General features: G+C 40.3%; 1 protein-coding gene across 1 annotated transcript in view; it reads right to left on the bottom strand.

Moving 5' to 3' along the window:
• Positions 1-26,770, bottom strand: part of LOC122557867 (uncharacterized) — a 106,111-nt gene that overhangs the window by 19,298 nt on the left and 60,043 nt on the right. Inside the window, exons 8-10 of the mRNA XM_043706012.2 lie at positions 17,512-17,579; positions 7,105-7,281; positions 832-923 (exon numbers count right to left, since the gene is read on the bottom strand). Coding sequence (XP_043561947.2) covers positions 832-923; positions 7,105-7,281; positions 17,512-17,579 — 337 coding nt within the window. The remainder of the gene's footprint in view (positions 1-831; positions 924-7,104; positions 7,282-17,511; positions 17,580-26,770) is intronic.

The following is a 26,770-nucleotide window of genomic DNA, read 5'->3' as shown; positions in this document are numbered from 1 at the left end:
TGCAGTTGGTAAATAAAAGTTTATTTGTTTGTACAACGGTAAGACCCCTTGATTATATATAAATATTCTAAGTGGGGTTTCATGAATGAAACAATTGTAGAGAGAGTTTTCTTGAATTGTTAAAAGTTTAAGTTTTTACATCTACATACAGTCACTGAGTTCTGTCAATACCAAATGAGAAGCTATGGAGTGAATATGGGCCTATGACAGACATGGGGGATGAGGGCTAAATTGAGGTGACATCGGGTAATATGTGGGCATTAGAAGAGAGTGTGCATTGGTGGCTACTGGGTCTAAGAGCCATCACCTAACAAATAGGTGGAAGTATCAGAGAACGTCCCACCAATCCACAATCCCCCATCTTCATGGCCACCTGCAAACTCAGGCTCAATTCCATTTGACACCTGCCTCCCAGAAAAACATATGGAGATGGGGAATCCTTTTAAAGGAGACAGCTCTGCTAAGTTGGAAAATAGCCTGGCTAGACAGTGAAAATCCAGCACTTAGTTCTACCAGTGACATTGGTTCCCATGTGGGTCATAACAACTTGATCAGTCCATCTCACAGTCACTCACCAAGGACGCAGGCTAAACTTTCCAGTACATTGATGACTTTTGCTATCAAGGTTGACAGCAACAGCATTGTTTTCTCAAATGTACATTACTATTATAGCTACTGTGTATACAGTTAGCAAAAATCCAGACTACATGACTTGAATAAAGATGGATACATTTAATGCCTTTTAATACAGAATTTTAATTTCAAAACATTTTCTCTTAACATGAGCTGAACTAGACTGGTTAATTAAGGTCAGACATTGTGTGCACTTACCTTGTTAGAGATATGGTCGAAGGGATATGGGCACTAGTCTCGGAGGCAAGACTGCCATTTTCAGAGATTGGACCACCAGATGCTTGCTGCAGCTGTTCAAAACAAGATTGAAAAATTTAAATATAGTACTCAACATGTTTTTATTCTGTTATAATGTGTACTTTAAACATATCTTTTATGCTTTGTTGATGTGCGGAGTTTAGTTCAATCCGACACTAAAGTTGAGGAGTTAAGAGTAGACTCAGACAGAGAAATTGTAACAAAACAATTGAAAAGGAATACCCCTGTTCTTTGTACAGATGTATGTAACTGGAAAATCTATGAATTCAAGAGCAATACAGTGTAACAAAACATGTCCTACTCCAGTGAGACTTCCTATCTCCAGTTCCTGAAATGGGAGGTGCCATGTATAAATCAAAAGAAAATCAGACAAAGCAAGAAGCAGAATCACAGCATTGAGTAATATAGTAACATTGAGTATTACCGAAAAGATCAAATTTGCGGAAACTCTTTTTCTTACATTCATCAGGACAATTGATGAAAACTACCAAGGAAAGGGAAAACAGCATTTGTACTATCTGGAAATAGAGTGTGAATTGGTTGGCAAGAGGATGCTGAATGTTAGGCATATGGATTCTGATTGATAGAGACATTGCCACGGAGAATGCAACTGTTAATGATGACTGACAGTTAACTGAAAAGCTGTGTTTAAATTTTTAACAAGGTGATTTGACTCTGATTAGTCAAAGTATTGCCCTGAGAAATGAACCAGAATTGGCTGTTACCTATTTTGTTGCGTTGAACAGGCAGAGTGTGTGTCCATTTTCTTTCTGTCAGCAAAAAAAAGGGCCTTATTTGTTAATAGATGAATCTTCCAATACATATAAGTGTCCCAAGCAGCGAGTCTGCCTGACAATTGCTAATTGCTTGACAATCCAATTCCTTGCACACTCGGGATTATCCAATCAGGATTCTGCAATACTGTTGAATTGCAGAATCATGTCTAATGTTGGCTATGTGTTGTGACTTTTACAACCTGGACTGGTTAGGTATGGTCAGTATCATGCTTTTTGAGAACAGCCAAAGGGATATTCTGTTTGATATGATCCATCATTTTATTTCAATGCCACAAAACATTGAACAGCTATTCTCTAGTTCATTTTTCAGAGTAATGTTTTAATAAATCAGAGTCAACTTGCTTTGTTTAAAAAAAATAACATAGATAAAAATACAATCAAAGCTTGACAGTTAACCATCAGTCATTATTAACTGCTGCATTTTCCATTATCAATCATGTCCACTTGTCAGCACTCTCCTCTCATACAGTATAAGTGTTGTTTTCCCTATGCTTTAGTATTTCCTGTGAAATGTCCACATAAGTATAGGATGAAATGTTTTGGCAAAATGTGTAATTTCTTTCAGCAAATGGTGACATTGTCAGAATCCAGGTAGCAGTGCAATTGCCATCCTTGCCATCTCAGCAGATGCCCTTTGGTGTTCTCAGTCTGGAACTGTGAGTTACAGAAAGCTGTGTACTACCATCATAAACTCACAATGGTTTTGTTGGGACATGTATGGTAAGGACACTGAACAACATATAACAACACACTCAAATCCTGATTTTGGACTGAGTTATCTGATTTCAGTCAAGGTGGAAGTAGGTTTTATTATTATGCAAAACCTAATTTGTGCAAAAGACATTTCTCTAATAGCACTGGCATGGCAGTCACTTGTTGCAGGATTTTAGTGAATGTTGCTTCTTGTTCCATAACCCAATATCACTGCACATGTTTGGCAATGAGGTGGCATAAGTCTGACACTCCAATGATAAACATACAGCAGGAATTTTGCCAAATTGTCAATGGATACAAAAATCATTACACTTTTACATCTATTCATTGCTGCTACAGCTCTCATCTTTGGGTTATTGGGCAAAGATCTTTTGATATTGTTACATGGTGTAGGTACTTTTCCCAGGGCATTTTTCATTGTAATTTCTTTCTTATTAAGCTTAATATTCACCTGGAAAGCTCTGTCTAGCAGACAGAATAAATTTTGATTGTGGACATCAATGGCTTTTTTCCATTGAGAAGCTGCGTAAATTAATATGTAGCTCATCGACTTCCACTCCCAGATCACTGACTCTCTCATGTTGTACTGATATTCCTCTGGAACCATGGAAATGTCAGAAGAACATCTGCATTTCCAGAAGGTCATCCAGAATGTAGTTAGAAAGTTGCTGATTTTTAGCCAGCTTACTTGCCAATAACTTTGCACTATCTTTTGCATCTTAATGAAGTCTTATATTGATCAATGCTAATATCAAACACAGCCGCAGAGAGAGAGAGAGAGAGAGAGAGAGATCATTGAGAGGTCCATTGTTCTGAGATTATGTCCTCTGGTCTTAGACTTTTCACACAGGGAGAAATAACCTCTGCATCTACCCTGTCAAATCCTCAAAGAATCTTGTACGTTTCAACAACAGGTTGTTGAAAAGGGGAATCAGCTCCATTGGCTGCGCTTCACCTATACTTCACTGAATCTAATCTGCATTCGCCGCTCATAATGTGGTCCCCTCTACATTGATGATACTGGGTGACCACGTCACAGGACACCTATGCTTTATTTGTGAAAAGGAATTAATAAGTTACATTCACTTGCTCTTCAAAATGTGCCTTCAAGGCTTTTGAAATATTTGAAGTTTGTCTTTCCGTTCTTCAGAGAATTTAGTTCCAAATACACTTTAAAATAACCTTTTCCCAACAATAATAAGAGTGCAGCTATGTTGAGCTGCCCTACCTTGTAAAACAGCTCTAGCACTCTTTCATAATTTTGTCATTGCACACACAGAGACTGTCAGTTCTACTTCATATCACCTTTCATCTCAACCAGACGTGATAGCAGAATGGTTGCACCCATAATACATTACCAAATGTTTCAGCTGCTGCTTGCTTATTTGTTTTTATTTCAGTTTAGTTTACTGTTGCAGTTTCCACAGAACGTAGCATTCCTATACCTATCTGTCAGTAGTTTTTTTTTTACAGCTTTTCAAGACTTAATCTCAGCTCCAGCTCTCATACATCTTCCAAGACAATAGTCTGGTCTATACTCCAACTTTATTGAAGCTGCTGTAGAGTTCATAAGCAGAAAATGAAGTGCTGTTCTTCAGATTGCGTTCAGCTTCACCAGAACACTGCAACAAGCCTGAGACAGAGATGTTAGCCAGGGAACAATGTGATCGGTTGAAGTGGCAGGCAATTGGAGGCTCAGGGTCCTTTTCATGAACAGAGCATAGATGTTCTCTGAAGCTGTCACCCAGTCTATGCTTCGTATCCCCAGTGTAGAGGAGACCACATTGTGAGCAGCAAAGGCAGTAAACGAGATTGGATGAAGTGTAAGTGAAGTGCAGCCAATGGAGCTGATTCCTCTTTTCAACACTTATCACTGTATTTCAGGACAAATGATAACAATAAATCAAATCAAATCAAATTTATGACAATGAGCAGGACTTTTTCTCTGAGGGTGAATCTGAGGTATTTATTTACTATGGAAGGCTGTTGAGGCTGGGTCATTATTTATATTCAAGACTGAGATACACCAATTTTTAGTCAGTGAGGGAATAAAGGGTTATGGGAAAAGGCATAAAGTGGAGTTGAGTATTATCGAATCAGCCATGATCTCATTGAATGGCAGAGCAAACTCAATGCACCAAATGTCCTACTTCTGCTGCAGCTACTTAGGGACTTCTGGCAGATATTTTTATGTTATGACTATTATTTTAAAAGCTAGCCTTTTAAAAAAAAAAGCAGTATTATAATTACACAATCATGATATTGCAAATTCCAATCTTTCACTATTTGAACGTATTTCATGTTTGCTGACAGCTTGAAGAAATGGTGTGAAGAAATATCTGGGAAAAAGTCTGTAGGATGTCATATTTGGAGCTTAGAAAGAAAAAGAAGCATTGAATTTGGAGTAGCTGTATGACTTGCATTAAAATTTATTGTTTTATTGGTATAGACTTTGCATGATAAAACTTTGGAACTTGCTACTGATCTCTAAGAAAACTGTTCACAAAGATCTTGATATCTCGATGTGTAGTTATCCTGAGGCTATTTCAGAACTGTTAAGGGGTATCATAGCACTCAGCAACAGTAATATGGGCAAGTAAGGTAAACATCTAATCATATTGAAATGTTCTTACATGCAAACCAGGAAGTAAAGTGCACAATGATTTTCTGTTAATTAATATTTTGCAGATAGCAAAATAAATGTTGTAAGCAGATGCATATAATTAAAGGAGAATCTGAAATGTTATAAACTCTTTGTTTTAAAAAGTATTTTATTGTAACAAATATTTTATCATGATGAAAATAAGTAGCATTCCTCCAATATAAAATTATGTGCCATGAAACTGTGCTGTTCACCAATAGATAACTTAGCATCTCACTAACAATCTGGTAGCATCTCACAGAGTCATAGAGATGTACAGCATGGAAACAGACCCTTCGGTCCAACTCATCCATGCCGACCAGATATTCCAACCCAATCTAGTCCCACCTGCCAGAACCTGGCCCATATCCCTCCAAACCCTTCCTATTCATGTACCCATCCAAATGCCTTTTAAATGCTATTTTACTAGCCTCCACCACATCCTCTGGCAGCTCATTCCATAGACATACCACCCTCTGCATGAAAAAGGTGCCTCTTTGATCTCTTTTATATCTTTCCGCTCTCACCTTAAACCTATGCTTCTAGTTCCGGACTCCTCCACCTCAGGGAAAAGACTTTGCCCATTTATCCTAACCATGCTCCTCATAATTTTGTACACCTCTATAAGGTCATCCCTCAGCTTCCGACGCTCCAGGGAAACAGCCCCAGCCTGTTCAACCTCTCCCTATAGCTCAAATCCTCCAACTCTGGCAACATCCTTGTAAATCTTTTCTGAACCCTTTCAAGTATCGCAACATCTTTCCGGTAGGAAGGAGACCAGAATTGCACATAATATTCCAACAGTGGCCTAACCAATGTCCTGTACAGCTGCAACATGACCTCCCAACTCAATACTCAATACTCTGACCAATAAAGGAAAGCATACCAAACACCTTCTTCACTATCCTAACTACTTGTGACTCTACTTTCAAGGAGCTATGAACCTGCACACTAAGGTCTCTTTGTTCAGCAACACACCCTAGGACCTTACCATTAAGTGTATCAGTCCTGCTAAGTTTTGCTTTCACAAAAAACAGCACCTCGCATTTATCTGAATTAAACTCCATCTGCCACTTCTCAGCCCATTGGCCCATCTGATCAAAATCCCATTGTAATCTGAGATAACCTTCTTCGCTGTCCACTATACTTCCAATTTTGGTGTCATCTGCAAACTTACTAACTATATGTCTTATGCTCACATCCAAATCATTAATATAAATGGTGAAAAGTAGTGGACCCAGCACCGATCCTTGTGGCACTCCACTGGTCACAGGCCTCCAGTTTGAAAAACAACCCTCCATCACCACCCTCTGTCTTCTACCTTTGAGCCAGTTCTGTATCCAAATGGCTAGTTCTTCCTGTATTCCATGAGATCTAACCTTGCTAACCAGTCTTCCATGAGGAGCCTTGTGGGATTTCTTACTGAAGTCCATATAGATCATATCCACCGCTCTGCCCTCTTTGTTACTTCTTCAAAAAACTCAATCAAGTTTGTGTGACATGATTTCCCAGGCACAAAGCCATGCTGACTATCCCTAATCAGTCGTTGTCTTTCCAAATACGTGTACATCCTGTTCCTTATTATTCCAACAACTTGCCTACCACTGATTTAAGGTTCACCAGTCCATAGTTCCCTGGCTTATCCTCACCACCTTTCCTAAACAGTGGCACCACGTTAGCCAACCTCCAGTCTTCCGGCACCTCACCTGTGACTATCGATGCTTCAAATATCTCAGTATCTCAGATCATCAATATGTAATCTTCTGTAAACATAACTAATGGTATAAAAGGATGCATTTTTGTCAGCTCAGTGATTTCTATTTGGTTACAGTCTGGGGAGCATTACTGACAGCCACATCTGGATTTTCATACCTGCTAAGAATGTGTGTGCTGCAGAAGTTTTTGTCAGTTTCAAAAGACTAATGATGCCAAATTTCCATAGGTTAGCCATGATTTCTACAGTAGAGTTTGGTTAAAATTATTAGCAGTTGAAAACTTACCACAGTTTACACCCACTACTTTAATGCTTCACACCTGGGTTCTGAAACCCATCCTGCTTACCTGTGTTAGATATTCTGCAGGTACCACAGTGTATCCTAAATTGCTGTTGTTTGTTGTTGGATCCTTTGCACACCCAGTAGTTAGATTCGGGAGGCCAGGCCTGATTGGTGGAAAGGAAATTGGAGACATACACTGCTGAGATAAAGGCTGGGCCACTTTCAGTCCTGAATTCTGTCCCTGCACAATTTATTTCCAGAAAAGATCAGTCGAACAAATCAAGAATGAAAACTCATTTCACCTTTAGTATGTACATTGACATATTTTGCATGACAATATTTGAGTATCTGAAAAACAAACAAAGGCTACCAAACAATAAAGTTAAAACATTGTGCACCTTTAATTCAAAAACTAACTAATTCACAAATGTAATGCATATTAATTAGCTTCTGATAGGTGTTAAATTGCCATATAGAACCGGTTATTTATTTTATCACTTATAACTTAGAAAGAAACAAGGAGATTGAATGAATCTAATGATGGGTTTTGTTTATGCCGCTGAATAGAACAAAATGCTAATTAACATCAGGGAGCAGGAAAATACCATATCAATGATGGCAGAACACAGTACTGCCAATATTGGGTCACTGATCCAGACTAGACAGAGAGAAAGTGAATTGGCTTTAAGAAAATCAACTGTGTAATAAATAACATTTCATTCTATTATTTTTTCATTCCATTGGACATGGGCAAATTTCATACATATATTTTCCTTAACCTTTTGTCATTGCCCTGTCAGCAGAAATTAAAAGGTTATTATTCGACTCAGGGGTTGGTTCGTTCAGTTGTCTGGATGACAGGTTTGCAATGGAGAGTGATGTTACCAGCATGAATTCAATTCCCATACCACAGGTCACCATAAAGGCCCCACCTCTTGCTTGAGATGTGGTGACCCTTAAGTTAAACCACAACCACTTGTTTCTCTCTCATGAGAATGTAGGACTATGATAACTTTATTATTAAATTCCACTATCTGAGGACAGTAACTGGTTAGCACAAATTGCCATCAGCTAAGCCCAAGTTACATTGTAAGCTGTGTCCAGCTGATGACTGCGTTGTTTATTAATACAGAGTTGTCCAAGTGAATATTCATACACATTTGCATAGTTCATTACACTGATTATTTTTTAAATGTATGTTAAATGAATGTTAAAATGCTGCAGAAAAATTGTAAATTGCCCAGTAATCTAATGGATGGTTGAAGTTTTTTTTACTTTAGGATTTGTTAAACTGAACTTTTGCTCCACTTAAAATCAAACCCAAACAATGTGAGATGAAACCTTGGAAAGATTCTTACTTTCATGTGCCTCAATGAGCACCTGTGTAACTTCAACCTTAGTTATATAAATCCACTATCACATAGCAGTAGATTGCAACTTGCTGCCTGGTGACAACACTTACATTGTGGATTGGCCATCCATTATTGAAGTTGCCTTATATTTGGGTCATCTCTATGACCAGTTCATACTCCATTTGTTTGCAGTGCCTTCTTATTCTAATTCTCATAAATTGGGATTAAACAGACTGTGGTACCTAAATATCTTTCATTTGATACTGCAGAGCTTGAATATATTCATATTTTAAAATATTTAGTTAAGAATTTAAGCAATAGATATGACATAGGAACAGAAGTAGGCCATTCAGACCATCGAGTCTGCTCTGGCATGCAATGCGATCGTGGTTGATCTGATAGATTGGTACCTTACTGTAAAACATTTGTGTAAGCTACATTTCACATTGAGAGCCCAGAGATTAATCACATTTATCCCCTATTTGATAATGTATGTAAAGACATCACTGAGTGGTGCTTCAAATGAGCTGCATGCTACTATTGTATTATCTGGTAGCTCAATGAACCAATTATCATTTGCAAAAAAGAGCAGATTAAGCTGCTCATTGCACAGCTAAAATAACGAAGGTAAACATAATCAGCTAGAAGGTCTGGTGTTTGATCAGTTACTTTTCTGAATGTTGGGCTAGTACAGTTATACAGAAATGTCACAGTGTAACCTCCAAACCTCATCTGAAAATAAAAACTTCAGGACTTGTAGATCTGAAAAATATAGCAAAATCATTTTTTACCCAGTACATAATTTGTTTTATAACATTCTGTGTAATTGATAATGTTTGAAGTAAGATATAAAAATATATGCAAATGCACACACCTACAGATATTTGAAGTATGAGTTTCATGCTCAGTTTATATCCATAAAATTAGTACAAAGCGATGACAGAGAGCAACTGACCTCAGTCTGTTTTAGTTGCACAATTCTGCTCATTTCTACCTTTGAAAGAAGCTTTCACAATGTGGTGTTAATTCCAGCTAGAGCAGACACAACACCAAAAAATCTTTTTCTTCATGTTCCCCTGGCAACTATCTAGTTAGTGGCACAGGCACAATCCCATTTGCTAGTACATCAGATAACAAATCTGACATGAATCTGCCTATATAATAAAAGAAAGGGATGATTTATTACAAATCTGCTTATGTTGTTTGGTTCTCATACCCTAGATGCTTAAGACTCCTTAAAGCATAAAGTAGTACTGCACAAATGTAAACACCTACGCATGATGCAGTGCACACATTTACATAGACACAGAGCATTTCAGTGCAAAACTAGTGACTAGTGTGAAAGATGATGTTACTAATGTACCTCACAAAATCAAGATGAAAATAATGAGGGCTTATATCAATTAATTATTTTTATGATCTGCCATCTTATAGCTTTCTGAGACTTTACATTGTTGAAAACAGAATACGTCTCTAGGTGTTTCTAACTGATTGGATCATTGCAAGAGAAAGAAATGAATCAATGGAGACAATTTGCACTTACAACCATTCACAACTTTCTATTTCAAATTCCATCCTCAATCCCACTTCAAACTGAGCCATAACCAATTGCAATGGATTCAATCATCAATTTAATCGACAGAATACCATCATCCAATTCTAATTGTTCATTGCATGGTAAGTAAAACTCAGAATTTCTTTAAAACTGCTGCTGCTCCACTTTTATAACTTTGGAGAAAGTGTGTCAGAAATTCCATTTACACATTTAATAAAAACCAGGTAGATAGAAGCCTCGTCATCTTTGAAAGTTGTTTCTCCAATTCTCTTACCAGCCACAGAGTGGCACCCTAGTGCTACCCTAGTGTTACTCCCTGCCACTGGTGTCATATCAACAAACACTGTGAAGAGATAGCAAATTACCAGCATTTTTTAAGCAGCTGAAAAATGTACATTATATTGCAGTTTGGTAAGTGAAAGGGATGGGAGATTTTACAACACATGCATGATATCTGGGAATACGATAAGTCATATACTATCACTTTTACATATTTTGAGCAATATTATTCCATTTCTGTACAGTCTGTAAGTGAAGGTTTGATTTACAGTATAAGGAAATATTCAGGACATTAATTTTCTTCTCTTTGGGTGCACTTGTCTTCTTCAAGGAAAAGTATTTTAATGCTGGTGTAAAACAACACTTTTTTTTAAATCCAGTCCTCGCCCTGGCTACAGTTTCATGTCTAATATTGCACAATTATCTCATGCCAGCCAATTTTCCTCAGTAAACTGATCTCCTACACAATGGCAAATGGTGCTTCAAGATTCCCTCAGTGTGTTTGTGTTATAGTAAAGTATGGCCAATTAATAGATGTTAGGATGTGCTATCGAGGATCACATCTCCATTACACAGCTAACTTGTTTTCCTCATCCATAGACAGAAATTCAGGCCAGCTTTGTTACGAACTTCTGATTCTGTGCACTTATTTTCCCACTCTGCACCCCAAGATCATTTTCACCCAGGAGCAAAAGTGAAAATCTGCTGAATAGCATTTCATTCTCTGTGTGAGCTTACTTCTTCTCCAGGTTCCTTATTTCCCTATTTTTCTCCTCTGGTTTTCTGCACATAATACACAACACTCAGGTGAGCAGTTTGATTCAAGTCCTCATTTAACGCTTCACTCTAACCTACAGTTTCTCCCTCCCCATTGTCACATTGATATGGTATGGAAATTGGAAATTAGGTTGTGAGAGGAACAGGAAATGAAAAAGAAGAATGACAAGTTGGCTCTGTTGCCAGCCTAATTGCCTGTCTGTCTTTGCTCCACCTGCTTGGTTCAATTGGTTATGGCAGTCGCCCTGCCTTTAAAACAAAGATTTTGAAGCACTAGGGAACATAATAAGAAATTAATGACTGCACTAGTTTTCTTATTAAAAACCTGACAACAACATCCTGATGGGGCACTGAAGCATTCAAGTTGCTTGATAAAATATCATCAAACCATGTGTAACATGTTTTTTTTAATGAATATATTATCTTTTGTGACTTGTCCTTTTCTCCACTATTTTCCCTGCCATTTTTGAGGATATGAGTTCTGAGGAGTGATTTTCTGGGGCTTTCTGATCAGCAGGGACTCATGCCCATCTGAATGCACGTTGAAAACACTTGTGAATGTATTTGCTCCTGTATTATAAGCATTTCAGGTGCATTACGACTCACCCCAGCAATGTACTCAGCAAGTGACACAGCCCTTCCAATACTTTACCCAAAGGGATGTCCTGCAAGTTTATGCCAAGACAATGTGACAGCCTTGTACACTGTATATTCTGTAATGGAAAGTATCATAGTCAAATTGAATATTCTCCCAATCTATGCGTATGTGCACATTACAGCAGGGAATCAACATATCGTAATTAAGAGTGGAAATTTAGCTCAGTAGCACTAAAGACAATAATAGTGCTCCATCTGTCCAGTTAAAATGAACTAAAATTAATGTGGATTGGATCTTAAGTTGGTGCAATGCCTTCATTACTGAAGGTTTCAATGTAGCCAAGTAGAGAGAATATGGACATGAGAATAAGTTCAGCAAATCAACAGCCACAAAGGTATCCCAATGAAGTATCAAAGTGTAGTAGTAAAACAATATACATGAAAATATTTTTGAGGGCATTTCAGTTAACTTCTGTATCATTACTCATAAACATCTCTCAATGCCTTCTTTCTCAACTAAAGCCTAGTTTTGATTGCACTGCCTTTCAAGCATGGGTTTACATTCTGCGATCTGCTTATTTTGGTTGTCTTGGAAGCAGATGACATGTTAATTTCATACTGCCTCCTCATTTAAATAATTTCTACATCAACCCAGTGACCAAAGCTACTGACTGACAACCAAGGGACATGTGAAGCAGTGTTCCAACTAATCTCCAGCTCTTAAAAATAGTCTGTTCCCTCTTTAATGAGAACATTTAGCAGCAGAACAATTGCACCAGGACTATCAGAAAATATAAAATGAAATTAGAGCTAACCAGTAAACGGAAGGTGAAAACAATTGGGGCAGCAGCCCAGTGAATGAGCTTTATGATCTAGTGAGGTCACACTAGAAGGATTTCACATGGAGATAGACTTCAAATTAGAGGCCGTGCACCCTCAATGAAGGAGAAACAGACTTGCACTCCAAGGAGGAGTGAAGCAAGTGGGTACAGGTGGTGAGCAGAGATCAATGGCTGGATTCTAATTCTCAGAACCCAACAACAGTGTCAATAAACTATGACTCTTTACATGGTTAAGATCAGTGATTGCATTTTCACATTATCTCTTCTAACCAACCTTTCATTCACCAGTCTCCCATTGCATTCAGTGCACCATATTCTTGACTTCTCAGTCAGCAACACTTGCTGGCAGACAGTCCAAAGTTAAGTCTGAATTCTCAGAGCTGCTTGATGGTATCCATTGCAGGCTTAATTGCAGGATTAATTGCAGGCTCCCCCAGTGAAAATCAGCCCACTTGCAGAAATGCTGCAGCCATTCAGGGAGCATTGTTTAGGAGCACAATGACATTGTTATGAAGTTGAAGGCATCTACTGTATCTTTAAGAGAGAGACAATGCTGTTCTGAACTGAGAGATAACAAGCACCTGTGTATATGACTAGATGGCAATCCCAGAGTGTACTAGAAAATTGAAAAAAATGTAACATTTGGCTGTGAAATGGATACCTGAGTTTTGGTCGCTGTTTTGAAAACAGTTCGAATTTCAATTTAAATTATGCCCCAGGACACTAAAACCCAATCAAGTTCAAATTTATTGTTTTGCCAACTTTGAACCAATGACACGATCCGATGTTGGGAGTATAATAATGTGGATATTTTTAAAACTGGTCAAAGAACAACTGCAGTAGAGAGAGGGCTAATTGCCCATCTAACATCTTGCTCTCCAAGAAATTAGGAAACACTCTCTATCAAAGGTACATTTTCATGTGAACATACTCGCAGTAAAAAGAAAGACGATGACCCAGGGAGATCTTCAGCCGGAAGAGTGAAGATACAGAAGACAGAGACTGTGTGGTTTTAAAATTAAGTTGATGTAATTTTAATAAATGTCTTATTGGAACATCCTACTGTAATAGAGTTGAAGGCAGATACTAAGCAGTTAAGAGAAAGAGGGGCCTAGATTTGTGAATAGTTTTTGTTTAATGTTCACTTTTAGAGTTAGAAAATAAATTGATGTTATTTTCTTTAAAAAGTGGAATTTGGGAGTTCTCTGTCATTCATATTTTTAACAGATTATGAGGCGAGGTGAGCTTTTTTGGTTTAATTAACAGAAAAGGTTCGCCTCCGTGTCATAACAATGTGCAAAGGCACCAAGAAGACAGGCACATGGGAACACAAGGGTGAATATTTCATTGCTGTTGTATCATTAGATGTGTTGAATGAAGATAATATAAAAAGTTTTTTTGGTAGCTTGATTTGCATTGATGGATAAATGTAGCTGATTGAAAAAATTCTACGTATCACAGCTTTATATTGGTGACCATTATTCTGAAACTGTGTGGCCTAGATTTTGAAAATTCATTCATGGGATGTGGATTCCTCTGCCTGTGCCAACGTTTATCGCCCGCCCCTAGCTGTCCATAAGAAGGTGGTAAGTGGTAAGGTGCCTTTTTGAATCACTGTAGTCTATTTCCTATAGGTGGACTCAATGCCATTATGGAGGGGGTTTCAGGACGATGACTCAGCAACACTGAAGGAACAGTGATAGATTGGATAGTGAGTGGCTTAGAAAGGAACTTGCAAGGGAAATGCTCTTGTCCTTCTGGATTCAACCTACTTTCCTCATACCAACCTTTCAGTCCTGTAATCAACATAAGGAAACTTCCCTAAACAGCCTCCATAACCTAACTTAGACAAGGAGAGCAAAATTATTTGTGATACTGTTGGTGTGTCTAATGAGCACACTGTATAATTGTAGCAAGACTTCCCTCCTGTTCTTTTCCAACCCTTTTGTAATAAAGTCAATATTCCATTATCCTTCCTAATTATGTGAGTACCTGCGTGCTAAAGGGTAATTTTTCTCTAATGATAATTCTTCAACTCTTCTTCTTTTGCTGCCTGATTTTCAACAACTACTGATATGTTTTTAATGCTTCCTAATATGAAAACAGGTATAAAATATTTGTTATTAATATCTGGTGTGTCCTTGTTTCTCTTTATTAATTCCAAAATCAACATCTAAGGAATCAATATGTACTTTAGCTCTTCCTTTTCATACATAAAGTTCATACTGTCTGATTTATATTTCTTGCTTGATTGCTCTCATAATTGGGTTTGTCCTTCTACTCTTTTTAATCATCCTTTGTTGGGTTTCTAGATTTTTTTTCCAATCTTCTAGCCTACCACAAATCATTGTAACTTTGCTGCCTTTTTGTTTCAATATGATACAATAGACTCTCTTAATTAGCTCCAGATAATTTATCCTTTTTGTTGAATCTTGCTATTCTGAATAGAATATATCTTTGTTGAGATTTATGTGAAATATTTCTTTAAATGTTCTCCTTTGCCTATCTACTGTTTTACCCATTAATCAATATCCCAGACTACTTTAGGCAACACTTCTTCACAATGTTGTAGTTAGCTTTATTTATTTTAGGACATTAGTTTCAGAGCCAGGTTTCTCAACCTCAAACTAAATGCAAAATTCAGGCATGTTATGATCACTCTGCCCTCGAAAATACTTCAGAATAATATTATGAATGAATTAATTAATCTTTCAATACACATTACTAAATTTATTTTGAAGGATTCTCTTGTTCGTTCCACAGCTCATTCTCAAGGGTACCTTTTCAAATTTGATTGGTAAAAATGATAGCAGCCAGCTCTGATTCTCTCTGCGGGATCAAGGGTTAATTGCTGAAAGATTAATCCTTCCTGGTTGCTGCAAGAATTTACCAACGTGATTTTTGATGATTGTATACCAATTGCTGATCTATGGAATTGCAATCACTACACGTCTTCACTTAGACATGATTACCCCATAGATAGCATTGTGTTATCCTGGCAAAAACATATCTTATATTACCTGTCTTCTTGTACAAAAAGTCAATAATTACCTTCACCTTATGTGGACAGACTCTGTGACTTTATAGATCCTGTGACGGGTGATGTGCTGAACTGTGACTGTCATTTCTGCCTCAAATAACCTGAAGGTGTACAATGAGAGTGAGATTGACCTTGTTCATCATTGGCTAGGCTGCCTTGAGCCAGTGGTGACCCAGATTTGTTTGAAGGAAGTGGCATGGCTCAGTGGCCACCTCCTTGTTGCATCTGACCCTGTTTGGATATTGGTTCTGGGTGAAGCAAATATACAATAACCACTTTCTAAAAACCTCTCAAGACTCAGGGTGGTCTGTGTAGAGCCCTTCTAGTAGAGTTTCTCCCACCACCAGCTCTATTTTCTGGTCATATCACAGACCAAAAACCATAGCCACCACAGGACCCGTGCCTGGGGCAGGTATTCTTCTGTCCTCATAGACTGTAAGGAGCAGTTCACAAAACATTACCACAAACACAAAGCACAGTACTTTCTAAGCTCATCTATGGTAGAATTAAGTCAAAATTACCTCAACAGAAACTTGTTGTTTTCTAACTTTTTAAGATGCTCTACTGCTGGGACCATATTGCAGGTAAATGCTGATCTTTGTTGGGTGATGGGTGAAATTATTGAATAAATCTGTGTGGTCTAAATTTAGAAATATGCACCACATTTGCCAGTATGGCTGTGTAATGTAATTGTCTCATTCATTCATTGCTCTATATACTCACAGGATCCTTATGGATCCACCCTGCTCAAACTGCTTTGCCATCTGGAAGTAGATGGCAGTCTGGGGCAGACTCCTAGGAAGTGAACAGTTTTCGACTTTCAATTTTGCAGCTATGTTTCTCCAGTGTTTCTTAATAACTGAATTTTCTGATACCAGTGATCCGCCGCCTGCATGTTATCTCTGAAATGTTTCCAAAGCTTGACTACCCCTCTCATTTCTTGGTGTCCAAAACTGCATTCAGCTCAATAAGACCACAATATATTTTTATTAGTGCTTCCTCTGAATTATATTGAAGTACTTCAGTGATGTAATTCAGTATCTTAATAGCTTTGTTATTGGCAGCTGTAAAAAGTCCATCATCCACTGCATATAACACTCCTAACTTAGAGCACAAAGAAGGTTGGAAAAGAAATATATATGTCACAGCAGTGCAATAGAGAGAAATCTTCTGTAATTAGAGATAACAATGTTATGGACAGAGTTTATAGTGGTTATCATGGTAGTATTATCTGCTGTCTAAACATATATGTTTAAACACAGAAAATCCACAGTCTGCCACATGGTTGATATGCCTTCAGATTGAAATCAATTAGGAATCACTGAACCATGAGAATTTTCCCGTTTATGCTGCAATATTGCTGTTAAAACCTTTCCCCTGAAAATTGTTACACTCCATTGATTAGGTATAACTTTTTGTTTAGATCAGGGTACTCAACCATGACTACTGTTATATTGTTGAACACCTTATTGCTTCCTGGAAAACGAATTTCATATTTGTATAATATGAAATGTTTTCATTATGATAACTGCATTTGTGTTTTTTAAATCTATGATGTAGGAGCTACTAATATCCCAATCTCTATCCAGTTCTCTGTAGATTTGCATGAAGAAATGAAGAGTAACCCATCTATTTTACTACCTGATTCGTAGATTTGGAGAACTCTTCAATCTGGTTGGCTATTTACCCTGCTTGACAATATTACTGAAGATGGATGCCTGGAGATTCCAGTGAATTTGTATCAAACTTAATTTAATGTCTGCAAAGTGGAAATACAAGGTGCATAGATTGTTGAAGCTTTGGGGTTGGCAGCTTTGTTTACGGTCAGCAGGGAATGCTGTTACTTTACCATTGACCATAACATCGAACCTTTGTACAGACAATGGAAAGGGAGCCTGAAAAAGCTTAGGACTTGTGCTACATTTTATAAAGTTATGTTGTTTGAGATAGATCATATGTCTCAAAGTAACACATTGCCATTTTAAAATGAAGTAACTTAACTTCATAATAAGAGTTTTTCTGACCTTACCTGTTGTATGTTCAAGCTTGAGGATTGTGGTGTTGACATGGGTAACACTTTTCCGAAGAAACCAGCCACTTGATTAAAAACAAAATTCCATTTAACAATAAAACTCTACAATGTGATACAGCTTTGCTACATAGATATAAACTGATACTTAACCCACAGAACTTCAATGCAATCTATGGATATCTCAGTTGATCTCAGAGATGTTTTGTACAAGTAAGTCAGTATTTTTGCAGTAGCCCTGTACAGTGAAATAGTACAACCAAACTACATTTTCCCCTTTTCTCCCTCTTATCCTGTAGCTGCTTGGAAGAATGCCAGCAGGTTCCAGTACCATATAAATTCAGTTAAGTTTCATTTGTGAGCCTAAAACGTGATTGTTGGTAAGCCTTTGGGATCGGGGATATTACAGCCGACCTTGATACATGCCCCAACCTGTGAATCTTGGTTGTCGTATTATTGACATCCAAGGTAGGTTTCAAATCACAAGTAATTACTATGGACACAAGTGAGTAAGGCCTCTGAATTAGTCATATTTGCTTCGTGGAGGCCTTCAATCTTTCAGACATTCATTGGCACAATGAGAGACCATTTGGTGTGGCAGTGCAGCTGAAAGATTTGCAAATGTTATCTTCTTAATTGAACAATGTAATGAGAACTCAGCTTTATAATATCTAGCAGTGTATAGGGACAAGATCAATATGCATTTAGAAGCAAATGGACTTCTTAATAGTAGACAGCAAGGTTTTGTGCGGGGGAGGTTGTGCCTCACTAACCCGATCAAGTTTTTTGAGGACGTGATGAAGATGATTGATGAGGGAAAAGCAGTTGATGTTGTCTACATGAACTTTAGTAAAGCCTTTTACAAGGTCCCTTGGCAGACTGTACAAAAGATAACATCATACGGTATCGGGTTAAGCTGACAAGATGGATATGCAATTGACTTAGTCATAGAAGACAGAGGGTAGTGATGAACGATGCTTTTCAGAATGGAGATTTGAGACTAGTGGTATTCCATGGGGGTCAGTTCTGAGACCTCTCCTCTTCACGATCTACATAAATGATTTGGAGGAAAATATAGCTGATCTAATTAATAAGTTTACAGGCAATACAAAGATTGGTGGAGTTTTGGTGGATTGGTGGATAGTGAGGAGGATTGTCAGACGATACAGCAGGGTATAGATCAGTTGGAGGCATGGACAGAAAAATGACATATGGAGTTTAATCCGGACAAATATGACATGATGCATTTTGGAATATCAAGTCCAGGTGGAAATTAGATGGTGAATGGCAGAACCCTTATGAGTATTGATATGCAGAGGGATCTGGGTGTGCAGATCCACAGATCACTGAAGGTGGCAGCGCAGGTAGATAAGATGGTAATAAAGGCCTATGGTATGCTTGCCATCATTGGAGGGGGCATTGAGTATAAAGATGGACAAGTTATGCTGCAACTTTTGTTACACCACACTTGGAATATTGAGCACAATGCTGGTCACCACACTTCCAGAAGGATGTGGATGCTTTGGAGAGGGTACAGAAAAGGTTTACCAGGATGTTGCCTAGTATGGGGGATTTTAACTATGAAGAAAGTTTGGGATAGACTGGGTTTGTTTTCACTGGAACACAGGAGGTAGAGGGGCAACCTGATAGAAGTTTATAAGATTGTGAATGGCATGGATAGAGTGGAAAGTATATGGCTTTTTCTCGAGGTGGAACGGTCAATGACGAGGTGACACAGGTTCAAGGTGCTGGGGTGGGGGTTGGGGGGTAAATTTAAAAGAGATGTGTGAGGCACGTTTTTCACACAAAGGGTGGTGAGTGCCTGGAACTTGTTGTCAGAAGAGATTCTGGAAGCAGACACAATAGCAGTATTCAAGAAGCACCTGGACAAATACATGAACGGGAATGGAATGGAGGGATATGGATCTTGCAAGTGAAGAGAGTTTTAGCCTGCAAGGGCAAATGTGTCAGCACATGCTTTGAGAGCCAAAGGGCCTGTTCCTGTGCTGGTATTTGTTCTTGTTCTAAACCTGTCTCACACCTCCAAGCCAAGGAGAATGTGCCAAATGGTGACCGATGTAAATTTCAGTTGGCTCGTAGAACCAAAAGTGGTGAGAATTAACTCAATTTTAAATTTTAAAATATCTAATATTACTAAAATGGTTTGAGATTTGAAATAATCAGCCAACCCTATTCAGTGGCGATTCTACTAATTGTGAAGATAAATGGCATATCTTTAAGAATCTTTAAACGTGGGTGCCACTGTTTAAGAAGGGCGGTAAAGACAAACCAGGGAACTATAGACCGGTGAGCCTGATTTCGGTGGTGGGCAAGTTGTTGGAGGGAATCCTGAGGGACAGGATGTACATGTATTTGGAAAGGCAAAGACTGATTAGGGATAGTCAACATGGCTTTGTGCGTGGGAAATCATTTCTCACAAACTTGATTGAGTTTTTTGAAGAAGTAACAAAGAGGATTGATGAGGGCAGAGCAGTAGATGTGATCTACATGGACTTCAGTAAGGCGTTCGAAAGGTTCCCCATGGGAGACTGATTAGCAAGGTTAGATCTCACGGAATACAGGGAGAACTAGCCATTTGGATACATAACTGGTTCAAAGGTAGAAGACAGAGGGTGGTGGTGGAGGGTTGTTTTTCAGACTGGAGGCCTATGACCAGTAGTGCAACAAGTATCGGTGCTGGGTCCTCTACTTTTTGTCATTTACATAAATGATTTGGATGCGAGCATAAGAGGTACAGTTAGTAAGTTTGCAGATGACACCAAAATTGGAGATGTAGTGGACAGCGAAGAGGGTTACCTCAGATTACAACAGGATCCAGACCAGATGGGCCAATGGTTTGAGAAGTGACAGATGGAGGTTAATTCAGATAAATGCATTTTGGGAAAGCAAATCTTAGCAGGACTTATACACTTAATGGTAAGGTCCTAGGGAGTGTTGCTGAACTAAGAGACCTTAGAGTGCAGGTTCATAGCTCCTTGAAAGTGGAGTCGCAGGTAGATAGGATATTGAAGAAGGCGTTTGGTATACTTTCCTTTATTGGTCAGAGTTTTGAGTACAGGAGTTGGGAGGTCATGTTGTGGATGTACAGGACATTGGTTAGGCCACTGTTGGAATATTGCGTGCAATTCTGGTCTCCTTCCTATCGGAAAGATGTTGTGAAACTTGAAAGGGTTCAGAAAAGATTTACAAAGATGTTGCCAGGGTTGGAGGATTTGAGCTATAGGGAGAGGCTGAACAGGCTGGGGCTGTTTTCCCTGCAGTGTCAGAGGCTAAGGGGTGACCTTATAGAGGTTTACAAAATTATGAGGGGCATGGATAGGATAAATAGGCAAAGTCTTTTCCCTGGGGTCGTTGAGTCCAGAACTAGAGGGCAAGGTTTAGGGTGACAGCGGAAAGATATAAAAGAGACCTAAGGGGCAGTGTTTTCACACAGAGGGTGGTACGTGTATGGAATGAGCTGCAGTGGTGGAGGCTGGTACAATTGCAACATTTAAGAGGCATTTGGATGGGTATATGAATAGGAAGGGTTTGGAGGGATACGGGCCGGGTGCTGGCAGGTGGGACTAGATTGGGTTGGGATATCTGGTCAGCATGGATGGGTTGGACCAAAGGGTATGTTTCCATGCTGTACATCTCTATGACTCAATGAATCTAATATATTTCCACATACTGAGTCCTAAAACTAATACATCAAGGTTATAACAAGGTGGCAGCCTGGTCATGTGCAAAGGCAACTAAAGTATAAACAAAAGTATTTTCACAGATTTAAAAGAATATTATTCAAATGAAAAGAGACAAGCAGTATGCACAATTAAGGGAGACAAAAGATACTCAGGATTAACTAGAGGATTATTGGAGAAGAGGGTAGAAAAGGGAATAAATACAGTAGAAATGGTAAATGCTACTTTTGGATTTGTTAGAGTCAGAGAAGTGCGATATATTGCATAAGATGATGAAACATCCCCTGCAGCATGTATGAGTGGACACTCAGGATATGGGAAAAGAACTCAATGATGGAATACTAAGCTACAGTCTGCAAAATGATTCAATTTTGTTTGTATAGGACCATGCTGAGATCTCATTGTGAATACTGTCTTCAGAGATGGCCCATTCACAAGATAATCAAAGGTTTAGAAAGTTCATTTCCAGCTTAATACACATTACCTACCCAAAGAGATTTAAATAACTCATTCCATATGCCACTGTGGAACAAACATCTGAGCCATCTCTGTAAAATAATGTGTCTGGACTGTGCCTATACTAATATATTAAATCATTTAGATAGATGGGGGAGAATGAGGGAGCTCTCTTATAAGGGTTGAAATAGATGTTACACATTTCTTCCTTTCTCAGAAAATAATAGACCTATGGAATGAGTTGCTATATTGGGGCATGAGTGCTGATTCACTGAGTATAGAATCATAGTGCAGAAACAGAAAATTCGGCCCATCAAGTCTGCACTGACACTCAAGAACATAGAAAGTACAGTGCAGAACAGGCTCTTTGGCCTTCGATGTTGTGCCGACCTGTGAACTAATCTAAGCCCATCCCCCTGCAATATCCCACCATCATCCATATGCCTATCCAAGGACTGTTTAAATATCCCTAATGTGGCTGAGTTAACTTCATTGGCAGGCAGGGCATACCATGCCCTTAATCTAAAATAGTATCCCACCCCAGACCCCTACCCTAACCCTTTAATCCCACATTTCCAATGGCTAATCCACCTAACTGCACCTGCCTAGACACTACTAGGCAATTTACCATGGCCAATCCATCTAACTGGCAAATCTTTGAATCATGTATGGAAACCGGAGCACCCAGATGAAATCAATGCAGACATGGGGAGAATGTGCGAACTCCACATAGACAGTCACCCAAGGCTGGAATCGATCCCAGGTCCCTAGAAGCAGTGAGGAAGTAGTGATAAGTACTGAGCCACCACACCATCCATAACTGAGCCACAATGCCACTCATACTGAGCCACCATGCTGCCCACACTGAACCACCACACCGCCCATACTGAGCTACCATGCCGCTCACAGTGAGCCACTATGCCGCCCATACTGAGTCACCATGCTGCCCACTCTTAGCCACCATGCTACCCATACTGAGCTACCATGCCGCCCACAATGAGCCACAATGCCACTCATACTGAGCCACCATCCTGCCCACACTGAGCCACAATGCTGCCCGTACGGAGCCACCATGCTGCCCATACTGAGCTACCATGCTGCCCACACTGAGCCACCTTGCCGTCCACACTGAGCCACCATGCTGCCCATACGGAGCCACCATGCTGCCCATACTGAGCCACCATGCTGTCTATATGGAGCCACCATGCTGTCTATATGGAGCCACCATGCCGCCCACACTGTGCCACCATGCCGCCCATACTGAGCCACGATGTCGCACATAATGAGCCAACATGCTGCCCATACTGAGCTACCATGACGCCCACTCTGAGCTACCATGCCGTCCACACTGAGCCACCATGCCGCCCACACTGAACCACTATGTCGCTCACACTGAGCCACCATGCCGCCCATACTGAGTCACCATGCCGCCCATACTGAGTCACCATGCTGCCCACACTTAGCCACAATGCTACCCATACTGAGCTACCATGCCGCCCACAATGAGCCACAATGCCACTCATACTGAGCCACCATCCTGCCCACACTGAGCCACAATGCTGCCCGTACGGAGCCACCATGCTGCCCAAACTGAGCTACCATGCTGCCCACACTGAGCCACTATGCTGCCCACACTGAGCCACCATGCTGCCCATACTGAGCCACCTTGCCGTCCACACTGAGCCACCATGCTGCCCATACGGAGCCACCATGCTGCCCATACTGAGCCACCATGCTATCTATATGGAGCCACCATGCTGTCTATATGGAGCCACCATGCTGCCCACACTGTGCCACCATGCCGCCCACACTGAGCCACAATGTCGCACATAATGAGCCAACATGCTGCCCATACTGAGCTACCATACCGCCCACTCTGAGCTACCATGCCGTCCACACTGAGCCACCATGCCGCCCACACTGAACCACTATGTCGCCCACACTGAGCCACCATGCTGCCCATACTGAGCTACCATGCCACCCACACTGTGCCACCATGCTGCCCATACTGAGCCACCTTGCCGCCCACACTGAGCCACCATGCTGCCCGTATGGAGCCACCATGCTGTCCATACTGAGCTACCATGCCACCCACACTGAGCCACTATGCCGCCCACACTGAGCCACCATGCTGCCCATACGGAGCAACCATGCTGCCCATACTGAGCTACCATGCCGCCCACACTGAGCCACAATGTTGCCCACAGTGAGCCACCATGCTGCCCATACTGAGCCACCATACTGCCCACACTGAGTCACCATGCTGCCCACACTGAGCCACCATGCCGACCATACTGAGCCACCATGCCGACCATACTGAGCCACCATGTCACCCATACTGAGCCACCATGCTGTTTATATGGAGCCACCATGCTGCCCATACTGAGCTACCATGCCACCCACACTGAGCCACTATGTCGCCCACACTGAGCCACCATGCTGCCCACACTGAGCCACCATGCTGCCTGTACGGAGCCACCATGCTGCCCATACTGAGCTACCATGCCGCCCACACTGAACCACTATGTCGCCCACAGTGAGCCACCATGCTGCCCATACTGAGCTACCATGCCACCCACACTGAGCCACTATGTTGCCCACACTGAGCCACCATGCTGCCCATACTGAGCTACCCTGCTGCCCACTCTGAACCACCATGCCGTCCACACTGAGCCACCATGCTGCCCATACTGAGTCACTGTGCCACCCACAATGAGCCACCATACTGCCCATACTGAGCTACCATGCCGCCCATACTGAGCCACCATGCTGTCCACGGTGAGCCACCATGCAGCCCACACTGAACCACTATGTCGCCCACACTGAGCCACCATGCTGCCCATACTGAGCTACCATGCCGCCCACACTGAGCCAACATGCTGCCCATACTGAGCCACTATGCCGCCCACAATGAGCAACCATGCCGCCCACACCGAGCCACCATGCTGCCCACACTGAGCCACCATGCTGCCCACACTGAGCCACCATGCTGCCATACTGAGCCACCATGCTGCCCACACTGAGCCACTATGCTGCCCACACTGAGCCACCATGCTGCCCATACTGAGCCACCATGCTGCCCACACCGAGCCACTATGCTGCCCATACTGAGCCACATGCTGCCCACACTGAGCCACTATGCCGCCCATATGGAGCCACTATGCTGCTTATAACTGCGCCATGGTGCAAAGCATATCTTCAAAGAAAAACTGGATCTGTTAGATCTGTTTATTTTTCACCCATGCCAGGAGATTACATGAGTGCACATGGGTGGGGAGTGTTACTCTTGAAATATAAGTCATCACAACAGTGTGGGATAGACTCGATAGAGTAGCTAATCATCTCCTGTACTCGAAAGAAATTTAGCCTAAGTTATATAAAACACTGATTAGACCAGACCTGGAATATCCTGTTCCTCCTGTCTTAGGAAGGATAAACCTGCCATGAAGGGAGCTCAGAAGAAGCTTACCAGACTGATTCCAGGGATGGTGGCAATGTACGATAAAGACAGATTAAGGAGACCGGACCTATGCTCTTCAGTTTACAAGAATGCAATGCAATCTTATAGAAACCTAGAAAATTTTTAAAGTGGTTGACAGAGTCGATGCAGAAAGAATATTTGTCTTGGCTGTGGAGTCTAAAACTAGGGGACATGGCCTCAGAACTAAAGGCAAATCATTCAGGACTGGGGAAAAAAATATTAGGATTCTTTGAGGATGTAACAAGAGGAAGGATAAAGGGAAACCAGTATGTGTAACATATCTGGATTTCTGAAAGGCATTTGAAAGGTATCATGCCTAAGGCCAATTATTAAGATAGGAGATCATGGTTTTTGGGATAATATATCAACAAGGATAGAGGATTGATTAACTAACATAAGTAAGAAAGCTGGGATAAAAGGGCATTTTTAGGTTGACAACAAGGAATTAGTGGGGTGCCACAGGGATTAGTGCTGGGACCATAATCACTTACAATATATACAAATGGCTTTGGATGAGGAAAGTGAATGTTTTGTCAAGTTTGCATATGACAGAAACAGGTGGGAAGTCAAAAGGTAATGATGATACAGAGTTTACAGAGCAATAAAGACAGGTAAAGTGAGTGAGCAAAATCTTGGTAGATAAAATGTAATGGGTAAAATTGTGAAGTTGCAAAGTTACGCACTTTGACAAGAAAAATAGCGGAGCTAAACATAATTAAATTGGATGGAAAAAACTGCAGTACAGAAGGATTTGGGAATTCTCATGCATGAAGTACAAAGAGCTAGCATACAAGTTCAATGGGTGATAGGAAAGGCAAATGGAATGTTTACCTTTATTCCAAAGGGAAAGGAATATGAAATGCAGGGATGTCTTGCTAAAATTATACAAGGAACTAATTAAACCACACCTAGAATATTGCGAACAGTCTGGTTCCCTTATCTAAGGAAATACATACTGGCATTGAAGGTAGTCCACAGTTTGTTCACTAAGTTGATCCCAGGAATAGAGCAATTTTCTTATAAGGAGAGGTTGAGTAGGTTGAACCTGTTCTCGAAGGAGCAATGCTCCAAAAGCTTGTATTTCCAAAAAAAACTTGTTGGACTATAACCTGGTGTTGTGTGACTTTTAACTTAGAATTCAGAAGAATGAGAGGCAAACGTATTGAAACACACAAGCCTCTTAGGGATTGGTAGACAGATGTGGGGAGGTTGTTTCCCTTTGTGGGACAGTCTAGGACCAGACAGCATGATTTCAGATTAAGGAGTTGCCCATTTAAGGCTGTAATAGGGAGGAAATTCTTCTGATGGCAGTGTTGCAGAGAGCATTCGAGGCTGGGACTTTAGTATATTCAAGGCTGAGATAGACATATTTTAATCATTAGGGGAATCAAGGGTTATAGGTAAAAGGCAAGAAAGGAAAGTTGTGGATTATCAGATTATATGATCTTGTTGAATGCTGATACAGATTCAATGAGATGAATGTTCTATTTGTGTTCTATGTCTTTTGGTCTTATGGTTTTATAACGAGGAAGATAAACCTCCAGAACAAAGTGATGAGTCTTTAGAATTGTCTGTTCCAGAATGTTGTGAAAATTTAGTCATTAAGTAAATTCAAGACAGA

The sequence above is a fragment of the Chiloscyllium plagiosum genome, unplaced genomic scaffold, assembly GCF_037043375.1.
Source record: "Chiloscyllium plagiosum isolate Xiang-an unplaced genomic scaffold, Cpla_swu_hap1 HiC_scaffold_18, whole genome shotgun sequence".
Taxonomy (NCBI): domain Eukaryota; kingdom Metazoa; phylum Chordata; class Chondrichthyes; order Orectolobiformes; family Hemiscylliidae; genus Chiloscyllium; species Chiloscyllium plagiosum.
The sequence above is the reverse complement of the archived record's forward strand: the minus strand, read 5'-3'. Positions and strand labels throughout refer to the sequence as shown.